At 30.4% G+C, this 26321-nt stretch overlaps 1 protein-coding gene across 2 annotated transcripts in view; it reads right to left on the bottom strand.

Annotated features, from left to right (window-relative positions):
• Nucleotides 1–26321, bottom strand: part of LOC145330618 (FMRFamide receptor-like) — a 167750-nt gene that overhangs the window by 128140 nt on the left and 13289 nt on the right. For both annotated transcript variants that reach the window (XM_080175280.1, XM_080175279.1), the window contains exons 2-3: nucleotides 25458–25504; nucleotides 20196–20282 (exon numbers count right to left, since the gene is read on the bottom strand). In XM_080175280.1, the coding sequence (XP_080031406.1) occupies nucleotides 20196–20282; nucleotides 25458–25504 (134 nt within the window). The remainder of the gene's footprint in view (nucleotides 1–20195; nucleotides 20283–25457; nucleotides 25505–26321) is intronic.

A 26321-nucleotide genomic window follows, 5' to 3' on the forward strand; every position in this document is an offset into this window, starting at 1 on the left:
ATATCTTCTCTACCCTTTTGAATACAGAATTACTGCTAGTTATTTTTAAAACAAGGATGACAACATCCATAAGTAGCGAAGCACAAACAATTGTGGATGGGAATACGTACAAGTAGATTTAAAATGTATTTATTAAAACCAAGAATAGATTTATTGGAGAAAATGAACATGGGAAAAAATATTTTGACACTGTCATCGCAAAAAGGTTTGAAAATAGGACCAAAAATACCAAATATATGGGGCAATTTGCAAAACATATAAAAATAGCCAAAAGCCTGCTAAAAGACAGTCTGACTTCCATTCTTTCTTTTCTTAAAACACTAGGAAATTTAATTTTAATATCTATAATTGAAAAGATATGGGGGAAAATGTGAAAAATAGCCAAAAACCTGCAAAAGGCAGTCTGACCGTCATTTTTGTTTTCTTCAACGATGGGAAATTTAATTTTGATATCTTTAACTGAAAAATTTTTTAAAATCGGACCATAAACACCAAAGATATGGGGGAAAATGTGGAAAATATAAAAATAGCCTAAAACCTGCTAAACGGCAGTCCGACCGCCATTGATATTTTATAGTTAACTGTGCTCCTTAATGATGGGAATGTTGTCAAAAAGTTTTAGCCTTTTTATTTTTATAGGAGCCGACAAAATCACGTTTTCCCCAAACTAAGACAGACGGACATTTCAAATCATAGAGTAGCTTCGCTACTAACAATAGCCTTACTACAGAAAATAATTATATGTATTTTCTCTTTTTCAGTCTGTTCTCTTAACTATTTTAGACATATATTGAGGCGTATAAATTAATTAGATTTAAATGAATGAATATTAATATGAAAGCAGATATGGATACACCATTCTTGAAATGACTCAAGAAAATAGATTTTCCTTTAAATCGAATTTAAGTAATTAATAAGAGACGACCTGTCGGTTATTAAAAATCTATTAAAAACCTGTCTCTAGCCAAACAAGTCAAATTTAAATGCCTATCTTTGAATATATTGATTCAACTAAAGTTGGTAGTGATATTGAATTACATACAACCAGAGGCTGCTATTCAGCAAACTAATTCCATTTGAAATTGAAGAAAATTGATTATTTCGTTTGCTTAGAGTTGGCGTAAAACTTATATTTTATCTAACTGAAGGGGAGTGGGTAAGAAGAGAAGAAAACAAGAGAAGGGGGTTGTGGGAGAATCTTAACTTAGATTTGTTTGTCAGGATCACATTCCCTTTTCCCTGCATACCAATTTCGCTCCAAAAACTTATTTTTAATTAAAATCATTTAAATCATGTAATGTTTAGTTTCATTTTTAACTGTTGTTGTAAGAAAAAAATATATAATACAAATAATTATTCAATTTTACATGTTTCAAAATGAATTTATAAAATAAACCAATTAATTCTTCATTAAAACTATAATAGTAAAGTGTTTTCAGCTTTTAATGTTAATAGTGAAACAATGTATTTTTAATTTACATACATCTCAATTGATGATAATCAAAATTAAAGGTGGAAAAGTTTGAATACTGTTTGTTTGAACCAACCAACCAATCAAGATTTATTAAAGTACTCCAAGTAATTGAGCTAACCAATGAGAGGACATGTTTATAAAACTTTAGGTACCAATCACAAAACCTCCCTAGGTCAGGAGGAGAGAGAAAAAAAAAGAGAGAAAAAGGAGACAGCATAAAGTGGCACGATGACGTCATACGATTAAATAACCAATGAGAGGCCAGTATAAATTTTACCATAGGTCAATTTCAGTTTATACTGCCTTCTCATTGGTCAACTTTATTGTATTACGTCATATTTTTGGTGCCATTTAACGCTGTCTCCAGGAAAAAGACAAAAGGTTAAACTTCTGGTATATTATGTGTTTATGATATATAGAGAAAAAGACAAAAGGTTAAACTTCTGGTATATTATGTGTTTATGATATATCTTTATGAATAATACTAAGGATGTAGAGTTAAGACAATGAAAAATAATTCAATATCTAATTAATAAAGTATCTTTAAAACCGATATTGTCAAGTATAAGTTTTAGGGAAGGTTAATTTATTTACCATTGCACCTCCCTGGTTATTCTAAAGAAAATATTGATTTATCATATAATGTCATTTACCTGCATACCCTGATAAAATGTCATTATTTACTGTTTCATCCCAGGGATTACTGACAGATACACAATCGATCAGTAATACACTTTTTTGGTGGATTATTATCAAAGATTGGTACCTGTATATTGTTAGGCCTGCTTTCCTGCCAAAACTGTCACTATACGGCTTTAAAAAAATAATGTTCCTGGCTGACGTAAAAACGACATGAGTTGCTCTCTTGTAAAAACACAGAATTCGAATGAAAGTTGTACAGCCACATCCAGATTTATAGAAATATAAAATAATTTTCCAATAAATATAACGATAATATTATTTTGAAGGTCTTGGTTAAAATATTTTTTTCAATTGTTCTGCTCCGCCCTGAAAGCTGTAATCCTTGTCTTATTTGCATGAAATGCACAATTTCTTGATATATGTATACACGTAAACATGGGATGTTCACATTGGATCACCTTCACATTTGTTTTTGTAATAAATCTTACAAGATACATATACATATTTATAACAAATCTAACTAGATCTTTTGTCCTCACTCCTAGAACAATATACATATCTATAACAAATCTAACTAGATCTATTGTCCTCACTCCTAGAACCATATACATATCAACAACAAACCTAACTAGATCTATTGGCCACACTCCTATAACCATATACATATCTACAAAAAACCTAACTAGATCTATTGTCCTCACTCCTAGAACCATATACACAGGGGCGTTCAAGCTTTTTATTTTGGGGGGGGTATAATGGCGCGCGAAGCGCGTCGCAAATTTTTTTTACCCCCCCCAAAATTTTTACCCCGGGGGTAAAATTTGCTTGGGAGGGGTAATTACCCCCCCTGAAATCTGTTGGCAGGGGTAAAATTTGTTTACCCCCCCCAAAATTTACCCCCGGGGTAAAATTTTTTGGGGGGGGTAATTTAAATTTTATCAAAAATTTAGTATTAAAAAAAAAAAATTTTTTTGTTAGAGATTTTCTATTTTGGGGGGGGTATTTACCCCCCCAAAATTGTTTGGGGAGGTAAATACCCCCTCCTAAATGGTTGGGGGTGCCGTAGGCACCCCCAGGGTAGGGGTAAATTCTAAATGGGGGGGGGGGTAAAATGAAAAAATTTTTGGGGGTGCCTACGGCACCCCCAAATTCGTTTGGGGGGGGTAATCGCCCCATTACCCCCCCCCCTTGGACGCATGCATATACATATCTACAACAAACCTAACTAGATCTATTGGCAACACTCCTAGAACCATATACACTAGCCTGTCCCGGATTTGAAAAATTTTGTTAAAATTTTTGCCCCCAGCCATAATATAGTTGATTTATGCAAAATATTGACCCATGCAAAATATTTTTTCTGTAATGCAAAAATTGCGATGGTACAAGCACTGCAAAGTTTTTAAAATTTGCAAAAAAGACCTGTTTTTAAAGCTCTTGTACCATCTCAATGTAAAAGATTTTTACAAAATTTTAATTCTAGTGTGTCTATATAAACCTGAAATTTACCAAAAAAAATGGGGGCAGTCTCAATTCTAACATATAATGGAAGAAGGTGTAGCAAGTAATTTTCCAAAGTAAAAATTGCCAGATTTCATACATAAATAATAGGGTTGGGCTGGAATCGATAGATACAGATATCCGGCTGATTCATAATTCTGGATATCAAGTATTTAGGGTTATATTGACACACTAGAATTGAAATTTCGTAAAAATCTTTAAAATTGAGATGGTACAAACTTTTTAAAATCTGCAAAAAGACCGTTTTTAAAGCTTTTGTTTCATCTCAATTTTAAAGATTTTTATGAAATTTAAATTCTAGTGTGTCAATATAAACTTAAATACTTGATATCCAGAAGTATAGATCAGCCGGATATCTGTATCCATCCAATCCGGCCTAACCCTATTATTTGTGTATGAAATCTGGCAATTTTTACTTTGAAAGATTACTTGCTACACCTTTGTCCTTCATATGTTAGAATTGAGACTGCCCCCATTTTTTTGGTAAATTTCAGGTTTATTTTGACACACTAGAATTGAAATTTTTTAAAAATCTTTAAAATTGAGATGGTACAAGAGCTTTAAAAACAGGTCTTTTTGCAAATTTTAAAAATTTTGCAGTGCTTGAACCATCGCAATTTTTGCATTACAGAAAAAATATTTTGCATGGGTCATTATTTTGCATAAATAAACCATATTATGGCTGGGGGCATTAATTTTAACAAAATTTTTCTAAAACGGGACAGGATAATATAAACATCTATAACAAATCTGACTAGATCTATTGTCCTCACTCCTAGAACCATATACATATCTATAACAAATCTGACTAGATCTATTGTCCTCACTCCTAGAACCATATACACATCTATAATAAACCTAACTAGATCTATTGTCCTCACTCCTAGAACCATATACATATCTACAACAAATCTAACTAAGCTTTACATAGTCAATGGCAATTGTAAACCAAGGTACTCTAAAAAAGCCTTTTTCAAAACTCTAAAACTTAAAAAAAAGGATGTTCAAAGATGGAGATCAGGGGGAAATAAAGACAATAAGATAATGCAAAAAGTATAGACATACTGACCCTAATGACATGTAGATTGTCTTAGAGCTAGAGTTAAAAATTCTCATCTCACAATAGCATTATATAGATTCAGTAAATTTTATTGTATACATATTTTTTTATAGTTTACTAAAATAGACAACTTGACTCTTGCTATATATCCAACATAACAATTTGAATATAAATGCTCAGAGATATAGGAGATACGTTAATGGATATACAAATTATTTATTTTGGTTTAGGAGAAACTTATTTTAAATTATTAATGTTGATTTCTTATTTTTAAAGAGATGGGCAAATGCATAATAATTTTTTATTTATTTATTTAGCTAGCCATGCTTCTTAAAAATAGACAAGCTTTGAAGGATGTTTTCAAAATGGTTAGTCAGGGTAACTAAGATTGCAACTATTATAGTATAATAAACAATTTTCAATATCAAGAATATTCATTCCCCAGGCAAAATTAAAAGGGTTGTCTACACCACCTTTAGAATGAACTACACCACCTAATACACCTAAAACAGATAAGGGGATATTAAATAAAAAAGACAAATCCACCAAATTATAAGGGGGTATAAAAAAACCCTTGCAAAACAATGTGCACACCACTATACTTTGCTGACATTGGCAGGGACAATAGTTAAAATTTTAAAAATGTCATTTTTTAAACCCACTAACAAGAAATATATTTGTTACTGAGAATTAGTTTGAAAGCAACCAACATGCTATTTAAATATTCATATATTAGAAACTTAAACATCACTTCCCTGAAGAATCAGAGGCCTTGTATTGACATTTAATTCAACAGTTTTAAGTCAGAGTTTGACAATGTTGTTTCTTAAAATTAAAAGAAAAACATTTGGTAGAAGAATGCAGAAGCCATAAATAAACAACATTTTAAAAGATATAATGTTTGTTTGGTTTTGTACCTGAGGTTGTTAAAAACTGCAAAGTAACACGAAAATCAAATGTTTTAAATTCAATTTCAAACACTTGATAAACTAATTTGAAAAAATCATTCTTAAATCTAAATTATTTAATTTGATGTTAAAAAATACAAGAATTTTTATTACATAAATTAAATTCTGATTCTTGAAATATCTTTTATGTACGTTTAGAAGAGTTTTCATTACATAAATTAAATTCTGATTCTATAAATATCTTTTTAGTATGTTGTATGGGGAAGGTACAAAAAAATGTTTTCTTTGGACCTCCTTGTTAAAGGCTTAAAGCCTTTCACAAAGAAATATTTTTTGTATTTATATGTGTGGAACTATAAAATCCTAACTTTTGTTGCTTGTAATGGTAACCTTTGATGCTGTAAGTATTGGTGCAAAAAATGGGGATGAATTTTTTTACGTCACAAGTGAAGGGAAAACCCCATCTCTTTTCTAGGGGGTTTCTTTCCCCCTTCCCTTTTCTTTCCCTTCACTTGTAACGAAAAAAATCAGCCCCGTCAAATCAATTTGAAATTCGTCCCCATTTTTTGCACTAATACTTACAGCATCATAACCTTTTTCTGAAATGAAAGACTTTCTAAAATTAAGCTCTCAATTGTTCAAGTGTTTTCAAGGAGGATTAATAAAACACAGAAAGACAAACATAATGGTCTGACGACAAATATACAAAAAAAACCCATTTATTATGCTGGGATTGCAATACTATCAATCTAAGTTTTATTTTTATTTTATTCTCGTCTGAGACACAAAGGATAATTTGTCCTATTCTACGTACATGCATCAGATGTTATTGTGGAGCCACAAAATTTGTTCAATTTAAATTACCTACAACATATAGTTGAACAGTATAGGCATTCCTGGAACCAAATGACATGTGACGTTTTGTACTTTTTTAACATAAAAATGATTTTTATTCATAATAACTGGTTTAGTTTCTCTACCCCAACATGGTTTACTAAATGTAGATCCTTCAGTTTGTATGTTAGGGAAGGACAGACTGACAATTACTACTACAGCCTCTAATGGCATCAGTAAATTTATTTATTGCAGATTTTATTTTGTAGATTTTTTTTTTCATCATTTAACTTGAACTTTGGGAAAGATGTGGTTTAGTCAAAAAATAGATTGTTTATGAATATGGTGAGGTAATCATGCTTTTATCCAATATCAAGATTAAATAAATATTATGTTTTCCGGGTGTTAAATTGGTAAAGTCCAATAAACTGTAGTTCTGTACCATGCTAATGTATATTTTGAGAATCTTGACAAATTGTTTTCAGTTTCCCGGTAAAAACTTGAAATTTCAGCGCATTTCTCATTTTAAACTTTGAAATATTCTTGGTGGGATTGGACATTGGATACCAAAAACCACTCGCCACACAACCCTGTTTATATATGTCTTAATAATAAGGGATCTGATTTGCCATTACCTCGTAAGGGCGGGATTCTCCTTCGATTTGAGTGATCATCTAAAGAATCCAGAGCATCATCCATGTGTAATGGGATGCGATACTCTAACACCCATGAAGTTTAGGTTGAGTAACATCCATCAGACAAACGACCCTTTGATTGCATGACCTTTGTTTGATAAGTCCTAACTGTGCATGATAGTGAATTGCGTCTGTTCATGGGCCAAGGCATCCCCCCACTCTTACTATTTATGTCGCGCACCTGACATAGCAGCAGTAGGAACCATTTTTAACGTCTTTAGTTGTGACGCGTTGACGGTCCGAGATTCGAACATATCACCTCCCCGGCGACGAGCGGATGCACTACGTGTTGAGCCACCATCGCGGGTTTTAATGTCTCTGATATTTGGATGTTGTTAAATGCTAATATTATAAAGGGTATGACCATAGCCTTATAATTAATAATATAATTCTATCTTTACCTATCTTTACATAAATATAATAACGTTTGTTAAATCCAATAGATTATATTTAGTTCTAGACCTCTATGACCGATTTCAGTGCTTTTTTTAATGTTATAACACAGCGTTTGCCTCCTTACGTCCATCACTGCGTCAAAGTAGATCACTGATGATAATTAGTTCATATGTAATTGCTGCGCTACAATGTGTCATTCTATATTTTCTTCAGGGATGTTTGATGATAAGACACCCCTAAATACAATAAAACAAAATTACCCTTTTCTGTAGATTTTAATTAATGATGGAAAAGTTTAAATAGAGAACAGTGAAGGCTTCCAATCCTCCAAATTTAAAAATCAACGAATGAGGTACTGTGTTCGTTATTGTGAAGACCAGTATAACTTAAAATCAAATATCCCCTCCATCCCTGATTTTCTATGAGAAGTTTACATAACTCTTTGTGTCATTGGCACGGAAATTAAATTCATGTTTTCAACAACAAAATAAAAAAGTTTTTTTTTCTTTTCGCATACTATTTACATTCGCAATTTCTCATATTCTCAAATTGATATTTTTTTCCATTATGGCTTTCTTACCGAATAATTTCCATTAGATTAGAGTGATTCTCAGTCATACTGAAAAATCATGTATAGCATCTTATTATAGACAATTTTCCACGAAAACTAAAATTAAAATTCACAAAAATTGTTTTAATCTTATATTTTTCTATTTCAAAAATATTTAAAATTACAAAACTTTCATAAAAGCGAAGCAAAACAAAGCAAAGACGAGTATTTCCAATAGAAATTACGTTAATAAAGGGAAAAATGAAATCAGAAGAAAGAAAACACAAAAAATAGAGATATTCCAGAAAAAAAAAGTTGTACCGACCACAGTGCCTTCGAAGGTGCTTTGACTTTAGTGTCAGAACCTAAATTGGGACATAGTGCATTTTATTACCCTAAGTTAGGTAACTTCATTTCACTTTTCAAAAAAATCTAAAATGCAGCGGTTTTTGAGAAAATTAGATTTAAAAATTTCAAGTTCAATTTTCACCCACTAGGAGTTACCGCATAATCATGACAAGAAAAGCAAAGATTAATTATTTAAAATTTTTAACAACTTTGCTTTTATAAAGTCAGTCATAAAACCTCTCTATATATGATTTATTTAAGGCTGAATTTCCATGAGCTTAGCAAAGCAATTGATAAAAATGGCCATTAATTAACTCACTTCAGGAGTGGTTTTATGAAGAACTTTATAAAAGCAAAGTTGTTCAAAATTTTAAATAAATAATCTTTGCTTTTCTTGTCATGATTATGCGGTAACTCCTAGTGGATGAAAATTGAACTTGAAATTTTCAAATTTAATTTTCTGAAAAACCGCTGCATTTTAGATTTTATTGAAAAGTTAAACAGTCAAACACAGGCAGAACTGTAACTGAAAAGGATGAAAACTTTCAAAATTACTGTCTTTATAAAATACGACAGAAAAAAGTCGTTTAAAGTTTATGATACGTTAAGAATATATATTGTAATTGAACATTTCGTAACGTTCAGACTATGATTATAGAGCAGCCTCGCTTCTCACAATTTAACAATTGTAATATATTTATATTTAGCATTAAAAAGATTATTTAAGTGTCGACAAATAAATAGATTTTTACCATTTTTTATCATCATTTAGTCGAAATTCTATAATAAAAGTAGTAAGGTTTTTGTTGCATGAAGTTGAAGATCTCGGAAATTGATGATCCGAATTTGTTGTACTTTATAAATGTCCTGTTGAGGTTTTAGGCTATTTTTTTACTCGCATTTTCCCCTAATGGCTATGAGCGAATCAACTAGTGAGCTTATATAGCATTTTCCCAGTTTGCATGGATTTATATGTCTGTGACATATTTGAAACTAATCTCCTTTGTAGACCCAAAATTTATAATGGAAATCTAAAACAAATACAAAATTTGTGTTCGTGTTTGTTGTATATATTTGATCATAGAAACAGTTGTGGAAATACTAGTGACATTATAATTGGAGCGCAGATACTTTACAATTGAATAAATAAATATACTGGAACCCGGTATTAGTGTCTTAGAAATTATCTTAGTGACGTAAAAAAAATAGGATGTGTCGATACTACTAGGATTTTTAAGAATTGTTAATATAGGCCTGAAATCAAGATTTTTTGTGCTTTTAAAAAATATTAAAAATATTTCTAAAAATTCTACATTATTTTTGCTCACTTTTAAAAAACAAAATCAACTTTTTTTTATTTTTTTTTATAAAATTATCTTTCAAAATTGAAATAAGATCTATCAGCTGATATTGTGCTTCTTACATAACTCAAGAGTTGACTTACAATGTGTAAATATTTTATAGATTATTTAGCAAAATAATAAAAAACCTATATGTAATTTCGTGATTAATAATTGGCTTAATCTTACATTAAACATTGAATGATTTTAAATAATTTTCAAATATTTGCTTTTATAATTCTACTTATTGTATAAACCCCTCATAAGTTAGCGCAAAATGCTATATATTTTATCACATATGAGCTATTTTTTAAGCCAGCTTTTTAGTCAAAATTTCAAACCAATAACAATTAAATCAAAAGATATTAGGTTAAAACTATATATAAACGAGAGTAAAGAAATAAGATATTGCTATCAACAACAACAAAAAAGGGTTTTGTCTAGTTTTTGGTAAAAATAACGCATATTTATCATTTTAAATTAAAGCTATCTTTTCAAGATTACATCTATAAATTCGTCTGTATTTTATAACTTATACCTGTTACCATGAAAAATCAATTGATTTTCCATAATAATTTTATTTCTATATTAAATTTAGAGACAGCTAATTTTTCTTTAAATATAATGAGATGTTTATCAGAAATTTTTAATTAAGCATAATAATGTATATATAAAAAAGACAATTACGAATAAAAACAAAACAATCAATTATTAGATTATTTATATCAATAAATTTAACGGAATTTGAACGTAATTGTTAAAAAAGCTAGCTTAAACAGTTTTGCCATTAAAAAATAACCTTCTTTATGAATGGTACATTCTAACAAGGGTAATGATATCCAGTAGAGCAACATATTTAACAAATATGTCTTTAAATAATCAGTCTATTTAACAAATATCTTTTTAAAATGCATAAGTTATATTACCTCTCACAAGATTGTTTAGTCCTTTGACACTGTACATAATTATTATTTGATTGATCTATCCTTAATTTTTATTCATATTCAATTTTATTGTTTGTATATAAATATTTAATACCTGTATTATAATACAGTTATAATTTTTTTTGCTATGTTTTTATAAAATAAATATCTAAGCAAATGTTACCAATTCTTATAATTATCTGGAATTGAAAAGAATTACTTTCATTCGGTTGCTAAAAAGAGGAGAAAAAGAAATGTATTGAGTCAGATAGTAGCCTTAACCTGTACAGCTTTACATTTATTTCATAGATAAATTGAAATTGAAATTAGATAAAATTATTAATTGATTTTAGATTATTAAACAAGACATGTTAGAATTATCCTATCAATTTCAAACTCTTCATGATGATTCCTATGACAGTTAGGTATAATTTAGAAAGCAACTCTATCATTGTTAACAGAAAGTCAGTACGTCCATTTAAAACATGCTTTGTGTGTTTTTTGGCTGCTATTGAAGAAAGACAACTGAAATTTTAAGTGAAAAGGTCTTTTAAGAGGTGTTTTAATGTATTTTTTTTTACAGTAGCTTTTGATGGATTATTTTAGGTTAGGTTAGGTGATTGCCCTGCAGGGTTAGGAAAATGGCCCCGCATGGATAGAGCCCCCCCCCCGCAGTGGCTAGAAATAGGATAAAATCTACTGTGAAAATACCAAGAAACGTCCCTTAAGAGGCATTGTCATGAAAGGGACTATACCCAAGATGTATGTGCATCTACTTAACGACTTCCAAAATTTGAGGGTGCCCTCAAGTAATCACCCCTTCCCCCCCCCCCTGCATCTACTCTATACATTATTTTGTCTGTCTGACTGTCGGTCATGCTTAAAAAACCTTATTGTTGGAGAAATGTTATTTTCACGACTGCTTTTTTAGATAGCCAGCTGTAAGTTTTAGTCAAGATACCTTATATTTATACAGATCTGCTCCATATATTTATTGTCTGTCTGTCTGACAGATATACTTAAAAGGACAATTTAGTTTTAAAAGAAAAAAATTTAAAAAATGTTGGTGGTTTTTTTTCTAAGCGCGTGAGGGTGCAGGTACCCTATCCTAAAATAGTTATAAACCTTCCCATGACCTATGACCTATGTCCCTGCAAAGGAGAAGCATATTAGTTAGGAAGATCCTTCCATATAAATAGACACACACACACAAACATTCTTTTACTTTGATATAAGGATTAGCATTTTGTTACTGTATCCTATTACTAGCGGCTACGCCTTAGAGGCCTCTTGGGGCACTTGAGGAGGAGAGAGTCCAATTTAATAAACCAATTTATTTTTCTAGATTTTAAAAGAAAAAGACAAACAAACAAACAAAGAGACAGACAAACAGACATCCTGTTACTTTATTATATCCTATTATATAAATTAGTAAGCTAAGCTTTTTTTGACTGTAGCAACGGATCTTGTTAACCGCTGAACCTAAAGGGTTCTTCTTTACAGTGAAGCTTATTATAGGTATAGAGAAGTTTATAACTATTTAGGAAGAGGGCTCTCCACTCTCCAAAAAAAATAACACCAAGAAAAAAAGTACCATCTCCGCAATTTTACTTCTTTGTTTTAAAACTTAAATTGAAAATTGGAAGAATGAACTTTCCCCCTTACCACCCTAAAAGCTTCTAGTGATGTTACTGCTAGTGATAATATATTATAGTTTATATCAACATAATATGCGGATTTTAAGAAAAATTTAATCAAATATGCGGACTTTTTTCAACCTTTTTTTGACAACATTTATTAGACATATTAGAATTATACTATTGATTTCAAATTTTGCACGGAAGTATGTCCTTTTACTGTATGCTATATTTACGCAATTTTGCAACAAATTTATGTGCAATTTCATTTAGACTTCAAAATTAATATTCTGCTTATTAAGTTCTGACACTCTAGCTATTGTGCGTTTGTTCTACCTTCTGATTTTTGTGCTTCGTTTTTATGGATGTTGTCATCCTTGTCTAGAAAATACAAATTAATTAATCTATGGTAGAAAGTACAGAGAGTATAAATTATTTCCTACATTTTCTTTATCAATTATCAATTATCAATCACCTCTATTATCCATCCTTTTTTTAGGGGTTACCTTTCCCACCTCCCCTCTAATTCCTCGTTTTTAGTTACGTCACTAAGATAATTTCTAAGACACTAATACCGGGTTCAATATACTGTTATAGCATTGTTGTCATTATAGATTAGAGATGAAATGACGATTTTTTTTCGTGGTTGCCGATGTTATTTCGATATGATTCTAGTTGAAATGTTTTTTTTTGAATTAAAAATTAGCTTCAGGGTGGGCGTATATTTATTTGTAAATCTACACCCCTCTTAAATTTAAGGGGGGTGTCAATTTTTAGCTACCAAGATCCCTTGGCTCGACTATAGTGTAGAAATGTGTTATTGGATATCCCATTTAATTTTTCCAGAAGGGAGGAAAACCCGCTAACACCCCACCTCTGTACGCCTTTGGTTAAGAGGAAAACTATGTTTAATTTGTTCATTAATTTTTACATGGAGAAATGTAAAATTAGATATGTATTTTAAGAATTTAAACATTCCTTGTCTAGTTCTTATAGGGATACATGGAGATTCGGAGAACCATAAAAGATAAGATTATCTTTCTCACATTTTTAAGGATAAATTCTGCCCTTTGTAGCTGGTAATAAAGGGATCGTGTATTTATTAAACTATCATTGTCCTCTACCTCTCTGTTTAAATATAATTTTAAGTTTTAATAATAAGACAGTCAGGAAAAGGTTTTTAAAATAAAGGAAGGTAATATTTTACAGTAAACTCATTATATTACTTTGAAAATATAGTATGCTAAAAATATCTTTTCGTCTTCCTAAGCTTTTTACCTAATCCTCAGTTTTTTTTATGTTAATCCTAACTTGTACATAAGTATTCAACAAAAAATTATCACTTTATACAACACTTGTTGCTTCGCACCTAACCTTTAGGGGTTGGTTAGGGATGTTTCAGACAAAAAACCCTATTACTTTATATCATAGAATGTCAAAATAAATTTTTTTTCTTTTAAATCTTATTTTGGGTAAAAAATTGAAAACATTTATAATTGATACATACATTACAAGATGCAAACTAAACTAAAATGCTTATTTTTGTCTTTCTTATATTTAATTTTGAAGAGGTGGTTATTAATCTAACAATCTTTAACAATATCCTTTAGGCTAAGACGCAGTGGCCTGTAAAATTTTGTATAAGTTGTATATGTTGCCACAAAAAAAGAATAAGATATCAGCAGTTTTTATAGTAGTGCACCTACTCTATAACCAGGTACGTTCAAAGGAGGGTGGCTGGGGGGCAGTAAAAGGGCGTTTACCCCCATCCCTGTGTGCCCCCTCACCTTCAAAAAATTGCTAATACTTTACAAGTTGTCATTTAAAAACTGATTTTATGATTTTAATAGTTTCAGAATTACAGTTTATTTTTTTAATCTCAAAATGAAGATCTATTGACTTGTTGTTTTTTTAAAAAATTGTTCTTGTTAATCCTATCATTATATCTTATCACTTTTTCTACCCAATTTTTGTTTATGCGACAAAATATTAATCTTCCAAAATGAATAATTAAAGTGAGGCATTCACAAACACATGGATAAGGGTGATAAGGGAAGAAGAAACTTCTAACATTTCTAGAAAAAAAACTCGTGCCAAGTTTTTTTTTTTGCAAAATAGAGGAATAGTCATGTAATTATTAATATCCACTTTAATTTAAGAGACTATTTTCACTTGTGTACATATTCGGTTCACTATATTAATGAAATCATAGTTTTAGTAATTCTAGTAGCTACTATATGATTTATTTTGTCTGTCTGCCACGCTACAAAAGAAAAAGAAAAAAAAGAAAAATATGCCCTCTTAGTCTGTATTCCTATTTATGAATTTTTGTACTTTGCTACTTATGGCTGTTGTCATCCTTGTTATTCTATGATAGAGATTAGATATTATTTAACACAGTTTATAAAACGTACTTTTTACTACGAATACTTGATAAAGAACCCAGACAAATTTAATTTAAAATGAATTTTCCCCTGAGAATATTTTACCTTTATTACATAACAAGGTGACAAAGTTCATTGAAATTAAGAAATGACAATTAAGTTGAGGGCTCGGCAGCCGCGTTTAATACACCACAAATTAGCTTTAAGTATGAACTTAACTTCTTATCATACTTGTTATGTTTTACTCGCTGAATCATATTTTCCCCTAATTACTCTGTTATGATAAATGGGGTATTCCTCGTGAATAAATGATGACCTATTGGTCCATCATTTATGACACAATAAAAACTGTCCCGAATTTGTATTAATTTTGAGGAACACGACTCCAGTGACGTCATATTTTTCTTTCCTGAAAAAGGGAAGAGGGGAAGACAATCTCTTCAAAAGAGATGGGGAAAACCCCCTTTTCTCCCATCTCTTTTTTCTTCCCCTGTTCCCTTTTCTTCTTTCCCCCTTCCCTTTTTCGGGAAAGAAAAATATGACATAACTGGAGTCGTGTTCCTCAAAATTAATACAAATTCGGGACAGTTTTTATTGTGTCATCATTTATTCCCTCGGGGAAAAAATATTCATTCCTAAACAAAAAACTGGATAGGAATATCATTCTCATTTAAACAAAAAACTGAACCCGGTATTAGTGTCGGACTGATTATGACGTAACAAAAAAAAATTAGCCAATGAGAGGCTACTATGAATTTTACCATTTGTCAATAATGTCCTCTCATTGGCTAATTTTTTTTGTTACATCATAATCAGTCCGACACTAATACCGGGTTCCAAAAAACTCATTTTTATGCTAAAATGTGGTTTAATTTTGGTTTTTAAATTTCATTTATTTCTCTGGTATCATTTTTCTTTCTTTTAGTAATTAATAAAAATTCTAAAATCTTCCAAAAAAATTTAAAATCTTCTAAAAATGATACCAGGGATATAAATGATTATTCCGGGGAAATAAATGGAGTATTCCTGTCCAGTTTTTTGTTTAGGAATGAATAAATGATGACCTATCGGTCCATCATTTATTCCCTCGAGTAAGAAATATTCATTCCATTGCAAAAAACGTGATCTTTGGTTTGTTTAAATGTCCATTTATTTAGCATTTTTCAAGAATGTCAAGCGTGGGAAAATTTTTTGAATATGGGAACCATTTATTTTGATTTAAATGGTACATATGATTTTCATTTAAATTCATTTTTTGGACCCGTGAGAAAATTTTTTTAACGTGAGAACCATTTAATTTTCATTGAATTTCATTTTTTGGAAGTGTGGGAAAAAACGTGAGAAAAAATATGTTTTAGTATAAAGAAATGTTCTATCAGTTTCAAACCTTTTTCATTCGATAGATCATACTGACTTTGGAAAAACTGTCAGACCGATTTTTGAAATTCAATCTGTGAAAAAAGATATTCAAGTTTTAACTTTTTGTTTTGAAAATATTATTTTACATGTATTGACGCCATCTTGGATTATGATAATTTTTTTGTTAGAAGATTTTTTTGGTGCTTGCTTACATGTGAAGACCGGAGCACCGAAAACCCCCCCCCCCGCTTAGTTTTGACAAAAATCAAAAATAAGGGGGGGGTAGTTTTTTAACCCCCCGCTTAGTTTTGACAAAAATCAAAAATAAGGGGGGGGGTAGTTTTTAACCCCCCCCTTAATTTTGATGAAAATCAAAAATAAGGGGGGGGTAGTTTTTTCACTGTACAACACGCCAGAAAGTTGAGTGAGGTAAATCAAGTAAATCCAGTATACCAGAGGGGAAACCTTATTACAGGGATATTCATGTTTTGGGGCATAATTTCCTTATTTATTTATTTATTTTCCCAGTAAAAGGTTTTAATTTTGTGCGCACAAAATTAAAACCTTTTACTGGGAAAATAAATAAATAAATAAGGAAATTATGCCCCAAAACATGAATATCCCTGTAATAAGGTTTCCCTTCTGGTATACTAGATTTACTTGATTTACCTCACTCAACTTTCTGGCGTAATGTACAGTGAAAAAACTACCCCCCCCTTATTTTTGATTTTCTTCAAAATTAAGGGGGGGGTTTTGAACAAAAAGTCTTTGCCTTTCCCTGCACTTTTCCTCCTTGCCATTTTCCAGACATTAAAAAACTACCCCCCCCCTTATTTTTGATTTTTGTCAAAACTAAGCGGGGGGGGGGGTTTTCGGTGCTCCAGTCTACCACATGTAAGCAAGTACCATTTTTTTTCTAAAATATTTTTTAAAAATTAACTTTTTACAATAAAAAAATCTTTGAACTTAAATTGACCAATAATTCAAAGATTTTTTCTCTTTGATTTGGAAGATTTTTTATGATTTTTATTTTTAATGTCAAATAAAAACACAACAGTGAAAAAAATGAAAATTAAATGAAAAAAACGTTTTATGATTTTATTCAAGAAATTATTTGCTAACACTACCTTTTTGTGGCAATAGAATGTTATTTAAGCAAACAAAATTTAGCATAAATGGATATTTAAATCCCTCGGTATTAAATGATGAGCTAACGCTCGATCATTTAATACCTTGGGATTTAAATATCCATTTATGCTAAATTTTGTTTGCTTAAATAACTCATTCCTAAACAAAAAACTGGACAGGAATATCATTCTCATTTAAACAAAAACTCATTTTTATGCTAGTAAAATATGGTTTAATTTTGGTTTTTAAATTTCATTTATTTCCCTGGTATAATTTTTCTTTCTTTTAGTAATTAATAAAAATTCTAAAATTTTCCAAAAAAAAAAAAAATCTTCTAAAAATGATACCCGGGATATAAATGATCATACCCGGGAAATAAATGAATATTTACATCCACTACTCAAGGGGTCGTTTATATGGGAATGAATATTTACATCCACTATTTAAGGGGTTGTTTATATGGGAATGGTCATTGGAAGCTTTTTTCCAGTATGGCTTTGAACCGGTTAATATCCGCTGGATTAGTTTCAGTTATGAAATACTGAAAAAGCATGTATAGCATCGTATTACAGACAATTTCTTACAAATAATAAGATAAAAATATTAAAATAAATACCAGTTAAAATCTTATAATGTTTCATTTTAATAAACGCGGAAACCTGTCTATAATATGATGCGACAAATAACTCTTAACACCACTCATGGCTAGCTAGTAATTGTAGTGTGAAGATTTCTTTGAAAGTCAACTGTTTTTTTTAGGAATCGACCGTGCTTTTAATTAAGTAAAACTAAAAATGATTATTTGAGTAAAATTTTAATTTTCCTATTTAAACTATCCTTAAAATTGTAAAGTAAGGTTAATTTAGAAAAGCATGTCTATGAATTGGGAAAGTCATTCGGGGATTTATTCAAATAGATCTTAATGTAGTTATAATTGTGTGTATTTAAATCATTTCATTTTTTACTATAAAACACAAGTTTTACCTAATGTTTGCGAAGAGATTTAATTTTTTAGGGGGGAGGATTATCTTTTGGTACAGTGACTATCTCTAAATTTCCAAGATTATTTAGCCATTATTAGGATAGTGTTTTGTGCTACATTTAGAATTTATCAATGACTAAATTTTGAAGTAAGTATCAAGAATATTGACAAAACTTTTCTATAGTGTCATTTATTCATTTACATCAACAACATACAAGATTTTATAAAAATATGTGCATGTTCTTAAGTTTTATTTAAAATTATTTTTTATTTGTTTGTTATATTAAAATTTCCCCATACAAATCCCTTTCCGATGGCCGTGAGCTGCGCTTTTCAATTAAATGCTTTTTAGCATTTTTATGCTATAACTTGAGACAAGGGAAGGGAATGAAATTCTAAGATTTTAATACACATTATATAAATAAATAAATATTTTTGCTAATCTATTATCTATTTCATATACAAAAAGATAATAACTTTTATTAAGTAAAAGGTCTAAACATAGACGTCCAAGGGGGGGGGTAATGGGGTGATTGCCCCCCACCCCCCAATTGAATTTGGATTTTCAAATTCCCCCACCCCCAAATAAAAAAGCTTCCCTCTATGATATAAAGATTACCCCCCCCCCCCAAATGAAAAAGCTTGGACGCCCCTGGGTCTAAATAGCAAAATTAATGAAAAAGTAAAAGATTGTCAGTAAAGATATTCTGAAAGAAAAAAAAAGAATTGAAAGGAAATATAATAATCATACTGTATAATAAACAAATTTTAATAAAAACAAGGATGACAACATCCATAAAAGCGAAGCACTGAAACGGTAGGACAAACGGTCATTAACATTTGTATAGTGTCAGTACTGAATAATCAAAATAGAAATGTATAAGAGTCGAACCAAAATTGTAAGTAAATTTGTTGAAAAACTGCTTGATATAGGATAATGTTTATGGACATACTTATATTTTAGGACTTGATTATAGAGTTGCTTCGCTTATAATATTATACTTTGTTGTCCCAGGAATTAATATACAAAAAATCAGATCAATCGGATGATTAGATCACATGAAAATTTGTTGTTAAAAAAGTAAAAAAAATGATATGTTTAAAATGGACATACGTACATTCTGGTAATGATCATAGAGTTGCTACTCTTTCTAAATCGTACCTAACTACTACAGGAATCATCATGCAAAGTTTGAAATCGATAGAACAATTCTAACATGCCTAAATTAACGAATAAAAGCTGTCTATCTCGGACGGACGTACGGACCGACCCTAATTATAGAAAAGCTTCGCTTTTAAAAAAATGTACAAAGTGACTGAATTTAATTCCATATCTCTGTTATTGGGAAAGATCAATTTCAGACATATTTAACTTCTTATTAATAGAAGCAAACCCAATCTATCAATGTATTTTTGTTCTAGAGCTAAAGTACACAATCCCAGCTTATACCAATAACGAAATTAATTCGGAAGAAAATCACGAAACCTATACGTGTTTTTCAGCTGTCGTTGGGGGGCAACAAATCGTAAAATTGACGACCTCTCCATTTGCCCCCCAAATATTATTTTAGATTTATTTTGCTTGTTGGTTATACCTTATTCCTGACACAATCCTAGGATTTAAGGTTAAATAAACGCCATGAAAATATTCTGACTACATGGATTTAATATTTATGTACTTTGCATTTATACAATGTAAAACATGTTCGTATATTTTCATAGTTTATATCTTTTTTATAGCGCAGCAAAATTACAACAAAGGTATATCACTGTGTCACCTCTTTGGTTTAACTACATTTTTAACTAAATTTGAAAAGTGAATCCAGTTTTGAAGAATCGCTGGATTTTTTTTAACGTTTATTTTAAACTGACTATACTCTCCTTCAAATAGTTACAAGCCTTCCCCGGACCTATAAAAAGATTCACTGTAAAATAGAACCATATCGCCTTAGAAGTTTACTTACAAACACACAGACAGACAACCTGTTACTTTCAAAATAATTTGAAACCTTACCTAGAGCACAAAATAACCAGGCTGATAGAGTTTCCTAGAACTCCCAACAGAGCAAACAAGGTCCCCACGACTCCTAGTGCCCAAAATCTAAACAATATAAATATTAGAGTTTCCTGAACATTCAACAGGGTAAAGAAGATCCCAATGACTCCAATGCCCAAAACCAAAACAATATTCATAATATAGTTTCATAGAACACACAACAGGGCGAATTAGGTTTCCAAGACTCCAGGGGCCCAAAATCTAAGTAATATACATAATAGATTTTCCAAGAATTCCCAACCAATTTACAACAAAGTTAATAATAAAGTTTCCCAAAGGACTCAATCCAAAAACATCAAAAGGTTGCATATTTTTTTAATCACTAAAAATTGTTAGTGCTTGATAAAAAAAAATATTTTTTTCAACTTATGAGCAAATGAACTATAATCGAATAAAATAACATATTTGTGTATGGTCTTAAAACAACATATTTTGGAAAATATCTAAGTACAGAGGGATTATATAAATTGAATTTCTCGCTATATACAATATAATTATGTTTATAAGTAGCGCAGCAATATCAATCCTACATCAATATTGATTACAAAATAAAAGTAAATAGCTCAGTTAATCCTAAGCCATTTGTATTATCTTTAAAAAGTCGTCTATAAATAAGTAGGTTTCATTAATTCAACGCATTGGATTCTGCCAAACAGACGGACGGACATATGTAAGAGCAGGGTTACTACTATGTATTCACTAATTTTCAATGGTTTACCAAAATACGTTGAAATTCAATCCAAACTTAATTTATTTGAGAAATAGTTGTCAAATTGTAAATTCTATTTCAAAATTTTAATACAAAAGGGGTTTAAAGGAGATAAGGCCTTCCATTTCATTATAATTTTTGAAAAAAAAATTTTTCGGAGTTGTTATCGATCTTTATATTTGTTTTATTATATTTGGAGGGTGAAGGTACTCCCCCCCCCCCAAAAAAAAAAAATATAGTAAAAACCTGCCCGGGATCTTCTTTGCCAAAGATGCATATAGGTTCAGTGGCTATCGAGATCTTTAAGAACTATCAAAATACACTAATGACTGACAAACATCCGCTCACTTTGTCAACAAACAAGTATGACAACATCCATAAAAGCGAAGCACTGAAACGGTAGGACAAACGGACACTAACACTTTTATAGTGTCAGAACTGAATAATCAGAATATAAATGTATAAATGTCGAAGCAAAATTGTAAGTAAAATTGTTGAAAAACTGCTTGTTACAGAATAATGTCTATGGACATACTTACATTTTTAGGACTTGATTATAGAGTTGCTTCGTTTATAATATTGTACTTTGTTGTCCCAGGAATCAGTATACCAAAAATCAGATCAATCGGATTATTAGATTACATAAAAATTTGTTGTTAAAAAAGTAAAAAAATCAACATGTTTAAAATAGACGTACGGACATTCTAGTAATGATTATAGAGTTGCTACGCTTTCTAAATCGTACCTAACTACTACAGGATTCACCATGCAAAGTTTGAAATCAATAGGACATTTCTAACATGCCTAAATTAGCGAAAAAAGCTATCTATTACGGATGGACGGACGTACGGACGGACCGACCCTAATTATAGAAAAGCTTCGCTTTTAAAAATGGTTTAATTTCTATGTTTACTATATTTTGCTTTCATCTGTGCCATTAAATAAAAGCTGAGAGTATATTTATGTGTGTGTAATATTTGTCTACTCTGTACATTTTTAACAAATATGATTTATCTTTTTTGCATTTTCAGCGGCACAACTGTAGTGAAAGGGTATGAGGCTAAATAACAGTTTAAGAGAAGGATCTTCAGAATGGATGTAGAATATTATGAAAGGGATAAAATTGTGGTCAGTTTAATTTGCTATTTCCTCTGTCATTTATTAGAGGGGTGGGTTTTATTTTTGTTTTAGTCCGATACAAGGTTAAGTGGAAGATCCTAGTGATAATAAATCCATTATCTTAAGACATTGTAATGGTTATATTAAATATCTTAAGGGAAGAACAATTAACTTCCAACTTATTAGGCAAATCAAAATTAAGTGCTTAATATCTGAAAAGTTAAAGGCATAATTGTTTAGCAACAGATCCAATATTCTTCCTTTTAAGAAATAGGTGCATCTTAAATTTAATTACTAATGTAGAGGGGGAGGGGGGGGGGGGTAGGGGGTTAAGGGGTACCCCCCCAAATTTTTTGGGTGAATTAGGCCCCATAAAATTTTTAAATTACATTGGATTTCCCCCTTCCCCAAACCTTGTTAAACTCAACTCCCTCCCGCCAAAAAAAAGCTTGGACATCCTTGGATAAATGATTCAATTCAACAATTCAATTTTGTCTTCAGGATATTTTATAAATAAGCTTTTCTACTTTAGACTAAATTATTGAGATAAACTAAGGAAAATTTGAAAAATACACATTCCTATATTCCTGAGTTTAAGCTCATTTAATATTTGTTGTGATGCTTTTTAGTAGCACTGCTTCTCTATAATTCTGGGATCTTTAGGGGATAATAAGACAATGGCAAATAAATTGATATGCAACCAATAATAAAAACCACCACTTTTATATATTCAAGTTATTGGTAGAAAAGTTTAAACAAACCAATAAAACACTAGAGGGGGAAGGGGTTAAATAGCTGTAGGTTCCCATCCCAAGGACCTAGTGCCGACTTTCAATGGGATCTTTGAAAATCGACCAATAGTGTCGGGAATATCAAAATAGCCAAGTTGCAGAAAACAATTGGCTAGCAGACGAAAAAGTTCTGTAGAAAAGGGGGGCAGGTAGTTATCTGTATATACATCTATACAATAGATCTGTTGTCAGGCCATTAATTAGATAATTAATATAAAATTAATTTTGAAAGTTTACAAGGTTTGTATAATTCTATCTATTACTGCTATAATTTAGTATTCTCTTCTTTTTTCGATATTAAATGTATGTATATTCTGTGCTATTTATGGGCATGCTTGTTATTGTTTGTCCTTTTCAGTATGAAATGTACTCTTTCTTTCACTTCATGAATATTTCGTTAGAAAAAAATTACAATCTACTAAACAAGTAAATATTTAATTTTTAGATTCAAATATCGGAATCGACTTAAAATAATCTTTGGAAAATGTACACTGTACAAGAAAATGGATGTAGAATGTACGTGGATATTTTGACAGGGAAAAGTTGTCGTTAATTTAGCTCGCTAACATGGAACTCATTAATTGGTCAAGCCAGCTGAAAGTTTCACTTCATTAGAGAACATGAAAATCTGGTGTAAGATCCAAATAATAATATAAACAGTTGTATAATTTTTCTAACAAAAGTATAATTAAAATTTAAAAGTAACGAATGAAGGAGTAGGCAACATCTAAAATCAAAATATATAACACAAACACAATGACTCAAAAACATTAAAATCTTTGATTTTTCCAACCGAAAAAGACAATAATATAAAATAATTGTCTTAACCTCTTTTCGAGGAAGCTTTGTGTTTATCAAGATCGAAATTAATTCCTTATTCATTATCCCAAATTAAGCGCAAATGTCGTCTTGTTTGACTTTCCTTTTCTAAAGAGACGCGGCATGGATTGTTTATATTTTGATGCGTCCACGTTCGTTACTTTTGAATGATATGTGAGTGTGTGAAGATTTCGGAGAACAAAGTTGGGCCTATCATTGGTCTCATAGTGCGTGAACGACCCTAGTATACCAGGGGCTTGAAACCATAAGAACTTCAGGTAGAATTTGTTAATTTTATTTAAATGGAATGGTGTATAGGACGATTATATTTAGTTTAAAAGGCTTTAGCCAGCTAAACATGAAACTTTATTATGATTAATTATTATGTTTTAGTAATTTTTTATGTGCTTTTATTTTTGCATTTAACAATGATTTATTAAACCAAATAATTTTCCTTTAAAGCCAAAGTTTCCAAAGATTCTTAACCGTAGAAAAAAAATGATTTAAAAAAGCAATTAAGATTACGTGGTTATAAAAACTGGAATTTTGTATTAATTGATTTTGTAATTTCAGGACTTTGAAATAGTTGCCTCAATAAATCTATAATCAAACCTGCTGTTGAAACTTGATGGTTCCTGGTATTGGGGGTTTGTGTGTACGTCAACAAGATCTCTAGAACTTCCCGCTAATTCGGAAGTCACACTCAACCAAAGTGTCATGGTTGAGACAATAATAATAAAAGACACAAAGGACAATGATTTATGTAAATTGTGCTGGTAAGATTAGAAAGGTATTACGTTTGCACTTTTTTTTTCTATCAAAATTATTTCTTTTCTTTTGTTTATTGTTCATTTTGTATAAGAAAAGATCACGTAGAAACAGTTGTGCTTCATTACCGCATTTCTATCATATTATCAAATCAACATAAACCTGGGATCTTAAGGGTTAAACTAATAGACGATATATTGGTATACATCCTCAATGATAAGCAAAAATACTGTTACTGCTCTCAAAAAAATATCATTTGCTATTGAGTCTTTTTTGGGAACTTGAAATACCTTGCGGAAGTGAATTCACATTCGCGGAAAAAATCTTTTCATTTTTTTTGCAAATTATACAAAATTATAAAGTTATTTCTTTTTGTATTGTTAATACTTTCTGAACTTCATAACTAAAGCCGATATAGATAAAGAACAAGGATGACAACATCCATTAGTAGCAAAGCTCAAAAATGATGAAGGGATATCGGGAAAAAAATTATATAGAGCAGTGCCATAAAATAAACATCATACTTGATAAAATAAGGAAATCACGAAATCTTTAAAATCACATAACCTTTAAAATCATAAAAACTAAAAAATTAATTTGCTCGTTTTATTTTCATTAATTTACACTAGACCAAATTCTATAAAAGTGTCGAGGCTAATAGTTTAGGGATTCCTTACATAAATAAGATATAAAGAAAATTTTTACTCTTGGGCTATTATAAGAAATATGTATAGAATTTGGCCTTTTTTCATACTTTAACATGGATAATATTGTCGTACGACTTTTAAGAATGATAATATAATGATTAGCTTTAAAGTTTAAAATACTTTAAAATGTTAGTTAGAGGTATCTTATCACTGTAAGGGCTTAAAATACTATTTAAGATAACTAAAATAAAATGGAGATCTGTGTTTCTTTCGTATGTTCGATAGAAAATACCTAGAGGTTTTCATGTGATCATTTCTCAAATTATCTGATCCTCGACACCTCCCCACCCTCCAAAAAAATTGATACCTGAGATTATCAACAGCCTCATGGTCCGCTGGTTCCCCACAAACAGACTAGAAACACACATTCATTACAAAGCTACTCCATAAGCGACATTTTCTATTTTTTGTCAAAGGTTATAGTTCTTAAAAAACTATTTTATCCACTTTATATATTTTTTTTTTCCATAGCGAAGCTTTTTCAAAATTAGGATCGGTTAGTTTTATCACTCTACAAGTGTTAATGACCATTTGTCCAATAGTTTCAGAGTCTCGCTTTTATGGATATTGCCATCTTTGTTTTTAATATATGTTTTGCTTAATTTTACCAAATATATAAATAGATCGTTAAGAAAGTATAGGGGTTCTATTTCAAAAATGGCCTTGAACGTGCCCAGGACTAATAAAACATTCCCTAATTCAGATTATAATCTACCAAGTCGTTGAACTATAGATTCCTCTTGGGTTAACTTTATATAGTAAGAAAAACTTTTTTCATGCAACTATTAAAAACACTTGGGTGCTCTTTCTACATAGTAAGATGAACTTTTTTTTTATAAAACTATTAGAGTTACCCTTTGGTGCACTTTCTGAAGAAAGATGAAATATTTTATACAACTATTTGAGTTGCCCTTAGGTGCACTTTTCATACTACAATCAACTTTTTTAGACAACTATTGAAGTTGCCCTTAGGTGCACTTTCTATATTAAGATGAAATATTTTAGACAACTATTCGAGTTGCCCTTTGGCGCACTTTTCATACTACAATGAACTTTTTTAGACAACTATTGAAGTTGCCCTTGGGTGCACTTTCTATTTTAAGATGAAATATTGTATACAACTATTAGAGTTGCCCTTAGGTGCACTTTTCATAAAACAATGAACTTTTTT

Source organism: Acartia tonsa, chromosome 10 (genome assembly GCF_053477335.1).
Source record: "Acartia tonsa isolate MP-2025a chromosome 10, ASM5347733v1, whole genome shotgun sequence".
In the NCBI taxonomy this organism is placed as follows: domain Eukaryota; kingdom Metazoa; phylum Arthropoda; class Copepoda; order Calanoida; family Acartiidae; genus Acartia; species Acartia tonsa.